The sequence below is a fragment of the Amblyomma americanum genome, chromosome 11 (genome assembly GCF_052857255.1).
Source record: "Amblyomma americanum isolate KBUSLIRL-KWMA chromosome 11, ASM5285725v1, whole genome shotgun sequence".
Classification (NCBI taxonomy): domain Eukaryota; kingdom Metazoa; phylum Arthropoda; class Arachnida; order Ixodida; family Ixodidae; genus Amblyomma; species Amblyomma americanum.
In genome coordinates this window covers 12,005,653-12,019,239 of record NC_135507.1, presented here as the reverse complement: position 1 = coordinate 12,019,239, position 13,587 = coordinate 12,005,653, and the positions used below count along the sequence as shown (strand labels likewise).

Below are 13,587 nucleotides of genomic sequence, written 5' to 3'. Positions count from 1 at the left end.
GTTAAACGCCAGCTGATTGTCGAGAATTGCTAAAGCATCAGTGCTGCTAAATGCGTAGCGGAGATTTCGAATGCGATGGTGATGTCCAAATTTGGCCATATCGAAATTTTGCCCACCCCCACCCTCTAAATTTGTCCTCGGATTTGGACCAAAATCGATATCCAGGCTAATTTGGCTATGGCCAGCACGATTGGTACCTCCAAATTTGATCTGGGATAAATGGTAAAAACATGCAACTGAGTACTTAATCTGGGGACATAAAGCAGCCACAAACAAGTCAATCCAAGATATAAGGAACAACAACATCAGAAATAAAATCTGAAAAAAAAAGTTATCGCTGGACTATTGGTGCAACCCAGTTAAACAACTGACCTTTTTTCTTGTTTTTGCGCACTAACCTGGTCATCCTACTACATGCAAGAGATTTACGGGAAAAACCGAGGAGGAAGACAAAAGGAAGCAGGAACTCGGAAGCCAAGGGGGGTGGTCTTGAATTCTGCTTCTGCTAGGACACTATGGTACAGATGCAGTCAAAGCAGAGTGCCGTGCTCTGTACTAATCCAGGGTATGTTGCTGGGCGAGTTGGTAGTGATCGAACATCATAGAATCACAGCGCTAGCAGACAAGGACACATAGTTCAGCACAAGTGTGTGTGTCCTCCCTGTGTCCTTGTCTGCTAGCGCTGCGATTCCACGGTGCTCTGAACGCTGCATGTATGCTGGAGGACAGAGCCAGAAAGATGCCACAATCCAATGTCTTTATTCTCTCAGTCGTCAAGCTAAAATTCTGCGCCCAGCAGAACCGAAACGAAAAAGCTCGAATGATAGAAATGAAAGCACTCTGAATAAAAATAAAGTAAAATGCTAAAGTAATTAAACACTTCATTCTGGCGTGGTTTCCGTTGAGAAACCAATTGTGAACGAGTCGTCCTTGACATAGTCACGCTCAAATATACCTCTTCCCATCTTGCTGATGATCAGCCAGCCTGAAACAAGGTTGTCGACGGTTGTGACAGCGCGACTGAAGAGGTCATCTGCGGAGAATAAGCTCGTCACATCGGCAGCTTTTCCAGACTTGTCGAAGAGCGTGAACCGACACGTCCTCAGGAACGTCCAGGGCAGCTCTCTCCTAAAATCGTCGTCGCCACGGTGGATCTTCACCGACACGCTCAGTTCCAATAGCGTGATTCCATCAGTGCAAAGGGTGAGCTGCACCTTGTGACCTGGCGCAATCTTGAACGGCAGGCTCTCGACGTAGTGGATGCCAACTCGAAGCTTACTATATGGGGTTACCGTCCAGGCGTATTCCGTCTGGAGCTCCTGCTTCAACGGGCACACGGGAGGTGTTCCCAAGGTGATAATGGGTGGCGGTTCCCTTGGGTAGGTGATGTGCACTGTCTCTGCGAGGTTGTCCAGGCGCTCGTTGATTTGGTTTATTCCACCAAGGATGCTTCGGAACAGGGCTTCGTTCCACTGCGCAACGTCTTCGGCAGCTTCGGAGGCGGTCCTGGATGCGACGGCCCGAACGATCTCCTGCAGGTGTCCGTCCGACACGAGCGTGGCTTGAGGCGATGGTTGCTTTGCGCCGTACTCTTCCATCGGCTCGACGAACTCACCGGCCACGACTCCCTGTTCGTCTGGGACGCTGGTCTTGCCCGAACACACGGCAGCCACTTCGTGTTTCTTCAGCTTGTTCGAGGCCCTGGCCTTCGTGCTCTTCGCGTGAGCCGTTTTCACGTGATGGGCGAGGTCCGACCGTATGTACGTGCACGAGCAGAGGCCGCAGCACACCTTGTAGAAGGTGCAGTCTCGGTAGTGGGTAATCATGCGTTCCAGTTCACCCGTGAACGTGCACCCGTTGTCCTTGTTCCAGCAGTGCACTGGCAGTCCGGACAGTAGGTCAACGTCGGTGCAGGTCGGTGAGGGCGCCTTCCGCGTACGGAAGTTCTTTCCGTCGAGCGGGCACCAAAGGTTTGTGGCGTTCCTTCTCACAGTCTCGAGGAAGCAGGGGCTGCAATAGACGTGCTTGCAGCTGAGTGTGTACTGCTCTGACGGCACAACCGAGCACAGAGAACAGGCGGGAACACCGGAAGGTAGCTCGTCGAGAAACTGTGTGAACCGCCCATCGAGGTGGTCTCTGAAGCCCTTCAGCAGGTGCTTTTTGGAATCTGTAGCGATGGCCATTGCAGGGGTGCGTGCGGAACGCAATCTCGGCGAAACACGGGTCGAGTCAATGTGGCTGTGGGGTGTCGCCCTTTATACTGGCGGAGTATCTTCGTTTGAAGCAGATAACAATGCTAAAGAGTGGAAAGCGAGAAAATGAATGTCATCGTGATATCGAATTCGATATTCTGAGGTATGCCTTCAGCACTGATAACAGTGTGTCTTTCCGTTATTATGACTATCACTTTGCAGTTCGATCCTACGTGACCGTATATGTCATTTGCATGCTTCGTGCATTGCTCGTATCACGTTACCTTTCAGTCTAGCGTGGGTGACGATCGAAGAGCAACCGTGCTTTTTCCACCTTATCCGAAGCCTTCGGTAGAAGGTAACAAGAAACAGTGTTAAAAGAAGTGCGTGGGATTTGGCTATTATCATTAGAGCTGCGTTGCTGCTCAGCTTAGATTGACGCTGACTCAGCGAAGACAGGCAAGAACGGTTAAGCGCAATGCACAATAATAATTGGTTTTTGGAGAAAGAAAATGGCGCAGTATCTCATATCGTTGGACACCTGAACCGCGCCGTAGGGGAAGGGATAAAGGAGGGAGTGAAAGAAGAAAGGTGTCGTAGTGGAGGGCCCCGGAATAATTTCGACCACCTGGGTATCTTTAACGTGCACTGACATCGCACAGCACACGGGCGCCTTAGCGTTTTGCCTCCATAAAAACAGCCGCCGCGGTCTTGTTCGAGCCCGGGAACTCCGGATCAGTAGCCGAGCGCCCTAGCCACTGAGCCACCGCGGCGGGCCGCAATGCGCAGTCTACCAACTGAGGCTTTATTCCATCGTGGTGGAAAAAGAAAGCAAGAACACGTGGCATTAATGGTAAGAAAAAAAAGGGAAAAATGGCAGCAAAAAAGTAGATTAGGTCAGCTAATCCAGGATATACAAAGCGAAATCAGTCGGTGTTCATTGTGTTCGTTGGCCTTGACAGCGTTTTAGACGCCCATGATTTTTGTGGGAAGGAAAGCCGCTTAACTGGTTCCCTGGGTCAGTGAAAAAAAAAGGCTTTTGGGGGAAAGGAAATGGCGCAGCATCTGTCTCACATCTCGGGGGACACCTGAACCGCGCCGTAAGGGAATGGGTAAAGGAGGAAGTGAAAGAAAAAAGGAATAAAGACGTGCCGTAGCGAGAGCTCCGGAATAATAGAGTTATAGCATAGCGCGTTCCGCTACCGTGATCGGCTTCCGCGCGGTGCCACTGCGCATGCGCAAGTCGCTCTGGGGGCGCCAGATGGCGCCACGTGCCCGTCAGCTGCGTGCGCGCCAGCCGCGTTAGGACCAATCAGCGTGTACCCAGCGGTGCACCGCGGTAACGGACTGCGCTATGCTATAACTCTAGTTTCGACCACACGGGTGTCTTTAAAGGGGACCCAGAAAGGGGGTCTCAATAAAGGTGCTATATGTCTGGGATTTTAAAAGACGACAGTTCATAGTTATCCCCCAGCAAGAATTATTTTGAAGCGAAGAGCTTCACTACGCTAGTCAACACCGCGCTTCGAAGCACGGGTGACGTCACGCACGGCGCAGGTGGCCGCCGCCGACTCTCTCGCTCACTAGTGACTACTGCTCATGGGCCACTAGTAGCACTGAGTTACGGGTGTTCCCCCCCGCTTTCTTCTTTCCCTCCCTCCTTTATTCCTTCCTTTACGGCGCGGTTCGGGTGTCCACCGAGATATGAGACGGTTACTGTTCCATTTCCTTTCCTCAAAAACCAAACATAACGAGTGAGCCGACGGCGTTCATAGAGTTCTTTGGCGTTGACAACTTTGCAAGGGACATTCATTTTCACGGAAGCAAAGGCGCAAACTGGCACCGTGGCTCAGTGGAGACCTCAATCTCGCTTCCGTATACTTGGTGTTCAACTGCAAAAGCCTGCTTGATTTCGTTCCGCACACTGAATAGGAAGCGCGCCCTCCCTACCACCCTGGGAGGTGGCATGCAGCGCTAAAGCATTCTGGCCACATTTCACTCTCTCACCACCGCCACATGTACCAAAACACGAATGAGGCGCCGCATATCCAGGGAGCAAGTTATGCGCCTTTCCTCTCCTCAAAGCCATCGCCGTCTAGAACATTGTTAATGCCAACGCCAATGAACACAGTGAACGCCGACCTCTTTCGCGTTGTATATCCTGGATTAGCTGAGCTAATCTACAGTAATTTTTATGCGTTTTGTGGAAGCATAGTCAAAATTTGAACTTACGCGTCTTCGCGCCTTTCCCTCTCCTCTCGCACGTCAAAATGGCGGCGCTCCTCCGCCGGCCCCACTTTCTCGGCCCCTACCCTACTTCCGCCGGCTGCGGAGCGCGCGGAGTGGCCGCGATAGCGCATGACGTCTGAAAGAATTTGGCGCTGGGAACCAATGATTACCCACTGACTGAAAAACTTTATTTTCAAAATATATACAGGGAGCTAGTAGAGCGGTCCTTAAGGGTCCGTTCCTTACAAATGCTAGGTGGACGCCTCATTCGCGCTTTGAGGTACGTGGCGGTGGTGAGAGAGAGGTGTGGGCCGCATGCATTAGCGCTGACAACGTTGTGGCAGACACGCAGCACTGCAGCAGTAGGCCGCAGCGTTCACTGGGTGACCAACCTCTCGCAATCAAACTGGCAGGGTGGGCGCGCTGCCTACCCAGTGTGCGGAACGCACTCAAAATTACATACGCCAAGTCGCGTCTGCTCCGCTAGATCACGTGGTCAGACAGCAGTAGTAAGTGGTTTAATTAAAATAATAATAAAAAAGAAGGAACAGATTTTTGCTAACCCCTGCATCTGCCATCGATACTGAAGCACCTGAGCTGGGGCAGCGGAAATAAAGGATAGCAGGCAGAATGGAGAAATGAAATGAAAGAGGTGAGGGGACAGGAAGAAAGGGTAGGGGGAGAGGTAATATACACAAACTATTTACGCAATCACAAATGTGTCCAGGTTGTGCGCGTGATTAGTTCATGATGAAGCAATAAAAACAGGCGCACAGCACTATGTAGGCTACAACTGGAGTGGGGCGTCCAAGGTAGAACTCGCAGCCACTCCGCGGCTGTGGAGTCCCGGCACAGCGACGGCGTGGCGAAGTCACGTGATACGTTGCTATGGCAGCGGCGCAGCAAGGACGCTCAGGGTCAAACTGCAGCCCATGGCGAAATCGGCACCGCTTAGGCCAATAAAGCTTTCGCTTTAAAAGAGCCGAAATACCGAATACAGATTTAGGAAGCTCGGATGGAACTCCGCAAACGACCAAGTCCCATGCGCAGAGGCTTTCTTGATTGCTGAAGGAAACCAACTAGCCCAGCAACAAACCCTGCTGAAGTCCCACCCGCCCAAACCATAATACACGCTCGTGGGTGAGTCTTATTAGAGCGAAAGCGCTACTCTTCGCACCACAACTGCGAAGGTCAACTTTGGTGCGCGCTTGACCTTGAGCTGGCGGAGCGGTGGTGTGGCAAGTGACGTCATACCACGTGACTCGCTATGGCGAGGCTCAAATTCTCTAGAGGGTGTTGCGAGGCGCCGCATCTGCGCTCGCTCAGAGCCTCGCCGCTGCTGTACCACGTGACTAGCGGGGAGTATAACAGCTGCTACTTCACTGGCACTCGGTCGCTCAGTCTCGCCATGGATGAGGCGCGCCGGACCGACTCCAGCGCCAAACCGTGCGTAACCATGCCTAACAGAACCTTCGCTCGTATCACTAGGTTCAATGCTAAACGTCTGCTAGTTTGCTTTTTTTTATCCGTCCGCAATATCTCTCTTTCGCTCCGGGTGAGGGCAACCGACAGGGAACTTACGTGATCACCTTCAGTTCCTGATACCATTCGGAAGGCTTAAGTGACCTCACGTTTTCGCGTCTCGTTTGCGCGTGCCAAAATTACGGTCTTTTCGAACGAAGGGTGGCAGTCGTCTTTTAAGTAATGATTGGCCAAGTTTCTGGAGCTTACAGGTAGAGATATTTTCTTCCGCGCTCTAGAAGCCCTTCTTTGTGACAACGTCCCTGCAGTTTTCTCCACATAAGACTTTTCGCGTGAAAGAGGGATTTTATAAACAACTCCTCTCCAGCAAATGACAAACGGTGAAACATGCCGGACACCACACCCGTTCTCTTCTTCTGCAGGGTCTTCATTATCGTTTATTTTTTACAAATGCCTTTAAATTTTAAAGTAGTGCGATGTCAGTGCACGTTAAAGATCACCTGGGGATCTTTAACTTGCACTGACATCGCACAGCACACGGGCACCTTTTCGCCTCCGACCACGGCGGCCGCGTTTCGATGGAGGCGAAACGAAAAGACGCCCGTGTACTGTGCGATGTCAGGGTGCGTTAAAGATCTCCAGGTGGTCGAAATTATTCCGGAGCGCTCCACTACGGCACCTCTTTCATACTGTCTTCACTCAGTCCCACCTTTATCCCTTCCCTTACGGCGCGGTTCAGGTGTCCGCCGAGATAAGGGAGAGAGATACTGCGCCATCATCCTTTCCCCCAAAACCAATCTGTCAGACAGGACAAGCTTGAAGCCAAACTTTTGGCCAATTTTTTGTCCGCCGATATGTGATACAGATACTGCGCCATTTCTTTTCCACAAAAACCAATTTTTAATTTTTCAAATTTTTTTGTCTGTATGAGATGCCGTTTGCGTATAAGGCAGGACTACGAAAGGCTTGTTTTCCTCATTTTTCTTCACCAATGAAAGCTGTTTATCCATCCATAAAGGGGCACAGGCAAAAATTTCGAACGCAATTAAACGGTTTGTTTGTCTCATGAACATAGGGAAATGCCTTTTATAGCAAGTTTCTGTCGCAGGCGTGGGCCAGAGCATAATTTAATATGATTTCGAATGTTGTCCGAGGTGCCACTCGGCATCACCCCCCCCTCCATCGAGAGACGTCAAGGTGCACTTGCCAGAATTACTTTGACGTCACCAACCTGATGGCTGGTCACGGGAACAACCAGTGTTTGCCGGCGACACCGACGTCATTAGGCCGACTGTGACATCAATTAAGGTCCACTTAATTCAGCGCTGGCGCCGACCGAGACCGAAACTGTCTATGAAATCGTTTGTAATTATTCACGCTGCATACACTGCTTTTTCAAACTTATTTTCATGATTACTAGTGCCGTTGGCCTCTTTCAAGAAAAAAATACGGACAGCCGAAAACATAGTGTCTGTGCCCCTTGATATCCTTCAAAACAAGTCTCGGCAACACTGGAGTGAGTGGCCTCTGGGGTTATCCACAGCTACCAAGCTGACCCATTAGCAAACCTCAGCTTTCATCCGTATTGTGGGCATATGACTCGGTCAGGGCTAGCTTCGCACAAGACAACGCCGTCCCTCTTTTTGCTTCCTGAGTGTGCTAAGAACCAAGGAAGGATTCATTTCTCGTAAGACCAACCGCCGTGGTAGCTCGAAAACACAGTTTCAATATCCAGAAACTGAAGATGTGCTTCCGAAGCGCTCTCCAACATGAACAGAAGCCGATGGTGCAAGAGCAGAAAGAGAGATAAAACAGCTTCAGTTTTGGCGTTCGGATTAAGTATCGTGAGGAAAGCAATTTACGAAATCGTCGACATACCTTAATGACCTCACGACGGCGAGCTCGTTTAGTTCTGGGTGTAGTGTACGGTTGCCTGTGGCCGAACACTAATCACTGAGCATTAAAAAAAAATGACAGGTCATGCTACGCAAGTGCAAGGTTTGAACGCGCTAGCAAGCACTTGACCACTCTAAAGACTGCTGGGATATTTTGTAAACCACTGCTAACACGTTTTATTGTTAGTTTTTATTGTATTGTAATTCTTTTAATTGCATGTTAATTTACTTTTTTTTGTCTGTTCTGTGTTTTGCGCGAGGCCGAGCGACTGGGCGACACGCGGCGGTTTTATAGGCGGGCGCGCGGTAGTTTTCCATGACGTCAACGAAGATGGAGTTTGTATGCGTCATCCACCTTCTGTTCGCTCACGCCGCCTAGGATGACGTCATGGAAAGTACCGCCGCCACTACTGCTTCCTTGCCGCAGAGTCTATGTTGACCTCTATGCATCAAATAACATGCCACTCCTCGTGATATGAGGTTCCGCACTTGTTCCCACGAGAAATTGCTGGGTTCCAATCCGACCCGTGCATGACTGACTGACTGATGTCGCCGAGAGGAAGAAGGAAGGAGCACGGGCCTGCCTACTGGCTCAAGCCGAGCCACGCTCGCTGCCGCGTACTGAAAGTAGGAGGCGGTAAATGATAGGAGAGCAAAGAGTGAAAGAAAAGACGCGCCGCGCTAATATGCCCCGGGCCGACCCCGGAGGCAGTGCAACACCGGGCCGACCCGTGCCACAGTGCTTCAAGCCAAGCACTCGGCCATTATCCAAAAATAAGTTTAATATCTTAGGTCCAAGGACCCGCTGCAGATATTAAATCAAGTATCAGATATCATGGTGGTGGCTCAGTGCGGTTATGGCGTAGGGCTGCTGACCCGAAGACGCGGGTTCAATGCCAGCCGCGGCGGTCTAATTTCGATGGAGGCTTCAGGATAAAAATGAGGCTATCGCGACGCCAACAATGTAGACAGAGTCCCAGCCGCAAACTTTTATTGCAAAACTCTCGAGAAATACATAAACGAAAAGATATATGTGACAGGAAGCCCGCACCAAACCGGAGGTAATCACCGGCAAAAGAAATTGGAAATAAAAGGGGCCGATGCCCAAGAGAAAATGCAAGGCATGGTGATTGTCACTGGCACATCTGGGTACTGCTTCTTGCTCCGATCCCTGATAACCACTTTGGAAAGCTCGCATTCCGGGAAAACATTTAGCACCTTCGCAACCAGGCAGGTAGGCATGTGCGATCAGCTGGACAACTGTGTGCCTGCTCTCGGGAGCGCAGCTCGCGAATTGGTTTTACGCCACAATAGCAACGGGTTAAACGATAACGATGCGGGACTCACGTTTTGTTCCACATGTATTCCGTATAGAAAAATTACACTGCAACATATGTAAACAAATCAAGATGCATTTGGCTAAATTATATACAAGCACTACGAATCACAAAGCAATATACTCTATCTCCAAAGTTCTTACGTCTAGTTCCGTTTTTAGTGCGCCCGCGTGTGAATGCAATCTGAACGCTGTTTGTGTGTACTTGAACGCAAACACTTCACTTATATGAATGCCAGCTGTTTAAACGCGCACACATTCCGAACAACACATCTTAACGGCAGTCGTTCAACTTGTACCTATGATCCTCAATGGGGCACCAAAGGCGCCATCTTCAAACCGGCACACGAAACCCGAAACCTAATTCACGGTACACGAAGAAGCTGGGAATGACGATAAAGTGAGCTTGAGAAGGTGGACGAAACTTACAGTTAATAATTAGTGAACAAGATTAGCTTGATGCTAAAACGCAAGCGAACACATCGTTTTTCACCAAGAGTGCTAGAAGGCCACAGATTTATGCAGAGAAGAACGTGTAATGTGTAAAGTCTGAGATTGGCCACGGTGCGATCAGAAGGTCCCGAGATAGGCTGTACCCGTATTCTGGGACCTCCAGTTTCCGATCCCTATCCCGCATTAACTGGCTATTAGCGTCGAAACGTACGGGCAAATAGGACTGCGAACTAATGGTACAATAGGTCGTCCGCTGCTTGTCAGTTTCCTTGGTGCACTGGCGTGGTCGAAGAGAAGTACTGACCACGAGCTTGTTGGTCCTGCGTCGGTGTGCTAATTCGTCGCTGCCGGCCACGGTGCACCATTGTATAGCAGCCGTACACTTCTGACACCATTTGATCCTGGGCACTGCAGCCGAAAGCTTTGGCGAATTCTTGAATGTGCCTGAGGGGGACGTTCACCTTGTATTGGGGAAACATTGACGTCCGATGGAGAGATGGGTCAGCTGACTCGCAGTTGTCGAGCGCGAAGTAGATGAAAAACAGCTGCATGGCAGAGAGCTCTTCGAGGCCAGCAAGCCGCAGGTCAAGCTTCCAGATTCGCCGGATGGGAAGGAGTTCTTCGAAGGCCTTCGTTGCCAGGATCAGAGCGGACGTGCGGTCGAGAAAATCGCGGCGCACACTTGCCACAGCCTCGCTTGTCGGTGAAGCAGCCATGGCAGCGAGGGTGTACTTGGCGTCTTCGTCGAAGCAGCTCAGCAGAACGGACAGCCTGCGCCTACTCTCTTCTGTAAAGCTCATCGAAATGTCTCGCTCGTAAGGGTCCTCGTGCAAGAACTGTACCAGAGCCCGGTACAAGCGGACGGCGACGCGCGCCAGGTGGAACACAAAGGACGAGCTGTTGATGGGCACGGACACGTTGAACAGTGCCGCCGGTACGTGGATGACCTGCAGTGGGCGTCGGAGCGATGCCTGCGTGGAAAATTCCGAGCCCGCGGCTTCTTGGCTGAGTAGCGTGCCATCGCTGTGCAGCATCTGCAACTTCCGAGCTTGCTGATTTCGGGAGATGTCTGCGAAGAACTGGACCGCGCTGTCGGCTCTTGGCGCATTTGGTGGGGCGCAGGCTTCTTGCTTATAGCTGGCAGACGGGCCGAGTTGCGTGAAGGCAATGCGCTTGACTCGATAGCGTATGAACAGTGACGACAGCTCACTGATCCAGGGGAAGTCCAAAAGGTGCCCAAGGAACACAGTCTCCAGCTGGGACAGCCAATCGCGCGTTGGGAGTTCCTGGCCCGTGGAGTGGCGCCATATCTGGGCTGCCTTTGCGAAGCAGCCGGGCAGCACGGACTCCACGAGCCGTGCGCATAGGAGCGTGTTGTCCTCGGAGTTGCCGACTGTGTGGCCTAACAGCTTCTCGGCGAATAAGTCTCGCAGACTGTGCAGATCGCCAGGTAGAAATGGCGCCATGCGGACGAGCGCAAGGAAGCCGAAGTAGTTCAACGCATCCAAGGGCGGCACAGCTTGCAGGGCGTCTCCGAGTTTTCGTGGGAAGTCCGGGGCCGAGCGGAGGACCACGTTGTCGACTTCTTGGATTCGGCCACCCGTCAGAACAGTCAAGAACACGCGTAACTCCACGGTCAGCTGCCTGAAACGAACGACGACGACGCGGTCGTCCTCATACGTCGCGTGACAAACAGCGGCGATGGAAGTGCATGCTGCTAGTAGGCGATCTTCAAACTCATCAGTAAAAGAAGCGCCAAGTAGGGTGCCTGCTTCGCGGACAGCTTCCCTGAAGACCTCGGGTGCATTTTTACTCTCCTCGTTGGTGTCGGTGCAGAGACAACGCGGCTTGGCTAGCTCTATCACAATTGCGACCAGGTTTTCCGGGTCGATGCCTACGCTGGGTTGGACGATAGTAGCCACGTCCAAGTCTCGACTTAGTTCAGCAGCGAAAGTCCACACAGTTTCGTCTTTCACTTCATCAGTTCGGGGCCACTTTTCTATCTTCCACTGGGAAAACAGGGCGTCGATAGCCTCTTTTGACGCGAGTGCGGTATGAGTTGTGTCAGTGCAGGCGTCGTTAAGGTCCGCCGCTACCTTGATGTCTTGCTCGTCCGCTGACCTCACAACATCGAGGAGCTGGTGTGTTAAGGCATCCTGGAGCAGGGTATCTTGCGAAACAAGCGATCTGGTTCTACGGTCTGCTGGGTGCTCGCTCATCCAAACGTCGCATACGTGCCTGTAGAAGTCGTCACATGGTCGCGATTCACGGCTCAGGAGGCCCTTAACATACGACGCCTCCCGCTTGCAATAATCAGTCGAGCAATAATACGCCTCGGCTGGCTTTGAAGTAGGAACGACTGTTGGAGGCTGCTGCGTGTCTTCTTCTGGCGTAGTCCGGTGTTCGGGAGTCGTGGTGGGATGAGTAAGTGTGATTTTGGTTAACGGCTTTCGGTCACTGGCACGAGTGGGCTCCGGCCTGATGACAATGACGTATATTGTGATTGCGCAAGATACTATTATGAGCATAGAGCCGATACATAAGAGCATCAATAAACACCAGAACGTCGTTGACATCTGCCCCGCGTAGTCCTCCGTGACGTAGTCTGCGCGCTTTTTTCTGAGCCTTATAGGAGACCTGCTAGAACGCTTTCTGCGTCTTCTTTCTCCTAAGGATCTACTGGAGCGTTTTCTGTGTCGTCTTCGTCTTGAGGACCTGCTGGAACGGGACCGGCTACTTGTACCCCGGCCTCTTCTGCGCTGCGATTTTCTACGGGTTGTGTGCAGATAACGCCTTCTTCCCTTTTGCTTCATTTTTGCTGACGGCGTTCCAAGTTCTGATCTTCTAATGCTTGCCGATTCTTTGCTGCGGGTGGCTTTGGATCTTTTGCGGCGTCTACTTTTAGATCGCCTGCCACGCCTCTTCTTGGGCCTTGTGCCTACTATTCTTTCCGATGATCTGCTTCTGCTTCTTGAGTGCCTGGTGCGACCTCGCGATTTCCTGCTACGTCTACCTCTGGATTCCCTGCTATGTCTGCTTTCTGACCTCGTCTTGCTTCGTGACTTCGCTTTTATAATACTGCCTTCTTGGCTTTTACCGGGGCTCCTGTTCTCGGGACTCCTTTCAGAGCCTTTACGTTTGAGGCTTCTGCTCTTGCGAGTTCTCTTGGGGATCTTCTCAAGACTTCTATGTTTATGACGCCTTCTCTTTGATCGACTTCGGGATCTCTTGCGACGAGACCGTTTGCTTCGACTTCTCCTGCCGCTTGATCTGCTCCTATGGGACCTTCTACTTTTGCTTCTTGTACGGCTGCTTTTTGGTCTTTTCAACCTTGATCTTTTAGACCTGGCGTATTGGGATTTTTCGACTGCCTTTGACATGCTAGAACTACCGGAACCTTCCGACTTTCCTGAACGAAGGTCGGGTGCAGATCCCTTGGATGCTGCCTGAATCTCTGTTGTTCCTCGGTGACTTGGCAGAGTTCCATCCTTAGGCTTGATCTGCCTTTGCAGAGCCGGCTGTCTTCCTGCAGGAATGTAGGATGCCTTATATGTTTCACGCTTCTCGTCTGTCCTAGAAGGCGCTGATGTTTGCTGCAGGGATGACTTACTGGTAGGAGGACGCACCTCCACACTTGCACGATCATCCGGCAACGCCAGCCATGTGCTCGATGCAAGTTCACACTCGCTCGCTCGCGTTAACTCGGGCCGAGGTAGGGTGCCACGTGTAACAGGAATCGAACTGATGCCGAAATCGAAGGTCCGGAAGGGCCGCCCGCTTAGATCAGACGTCGATTCTGCACTGCTCACCGGTCCTTCAACGTGTTTCGTCTCCCGCTTTCCGCCCTTGTCTCGTTTACGCTTGGACGATCGTGATTTCCTGTGGCTTCGGTGTTCACCTTTGCCGCGACTGCCACCGTGCTTCCGACCGCTTGACGACTTGGAGCTCTTTCTGTTATCTTTATGTTCCGATCGATGTCCTCTCTTATGCGACCTGCTAT

The 13,587-nt window shown here is 51.5% G+C and overlaps 2 protein-coding genes across 2 annotated transcripts; both read right to left on the bottom strand.

Moving 5' to 3' along the window:
• Window positions 1–796: 796 nt before the first annotated feature.
• On the bottom strand, window positions 797–7,861 carry LOC144110300 (uncharacterized). Its single transcript, XM_077643152.1, has 3 exons — window positions 7,782–7,861; window positions 2,477–2,538; window positions 797–2,296 (listed from the first exon to the last, which is right to left on the bottom strand). Exon 3 carries the CDS (start codon window positions 2,181–2,183, stop codon window positions 882–884), a length of 1,302 nt encoding a protein of 433 aa, XP_077499278.1. The 5' UTR covers window positions 2,184–2,296; window positions 2,477–2,538; window positions 7,782–7,861; the 3' UTR covers window positions 797–881.
• A 1,986-nt stretch (window positions 7,862–9,847) lies between these two features.
• Window positions 9,848–13,265, bottom strand: LOC144110910 (uncharacterized). Its single transcript, XM_077643975.1, has one exon. It carries the CDS (start codon window positions 12,965–12,967, stop codon window positions 9,848–9,850), a length of 3,120 nt encoding a protein of 1,039 aa, XP_077500101.1. The 5' UTR covers window positions 12,968–13,265.
• Between the last annotated feature and the right edge of the window lie 322 nt (window positions 13,266–13,587).

Excerpts from the sequence above, each read along its gene's own strand:
- LOC144110300 (XM_077643152.1), bottom strand. The coding sequence starts at position 2,183 with ATGGCCATCGCTACAGATTCCAAAAAGCACCTGCTGAAGGGCTTCAGA.
- LOC144110910 (XM_077643975.1), bottom strand. The coding sequence starts at position 12,967 with ATGTCAAAGGCAGTCGAAAAATCCCAATACGCCAGGTCTAAAAGATCA.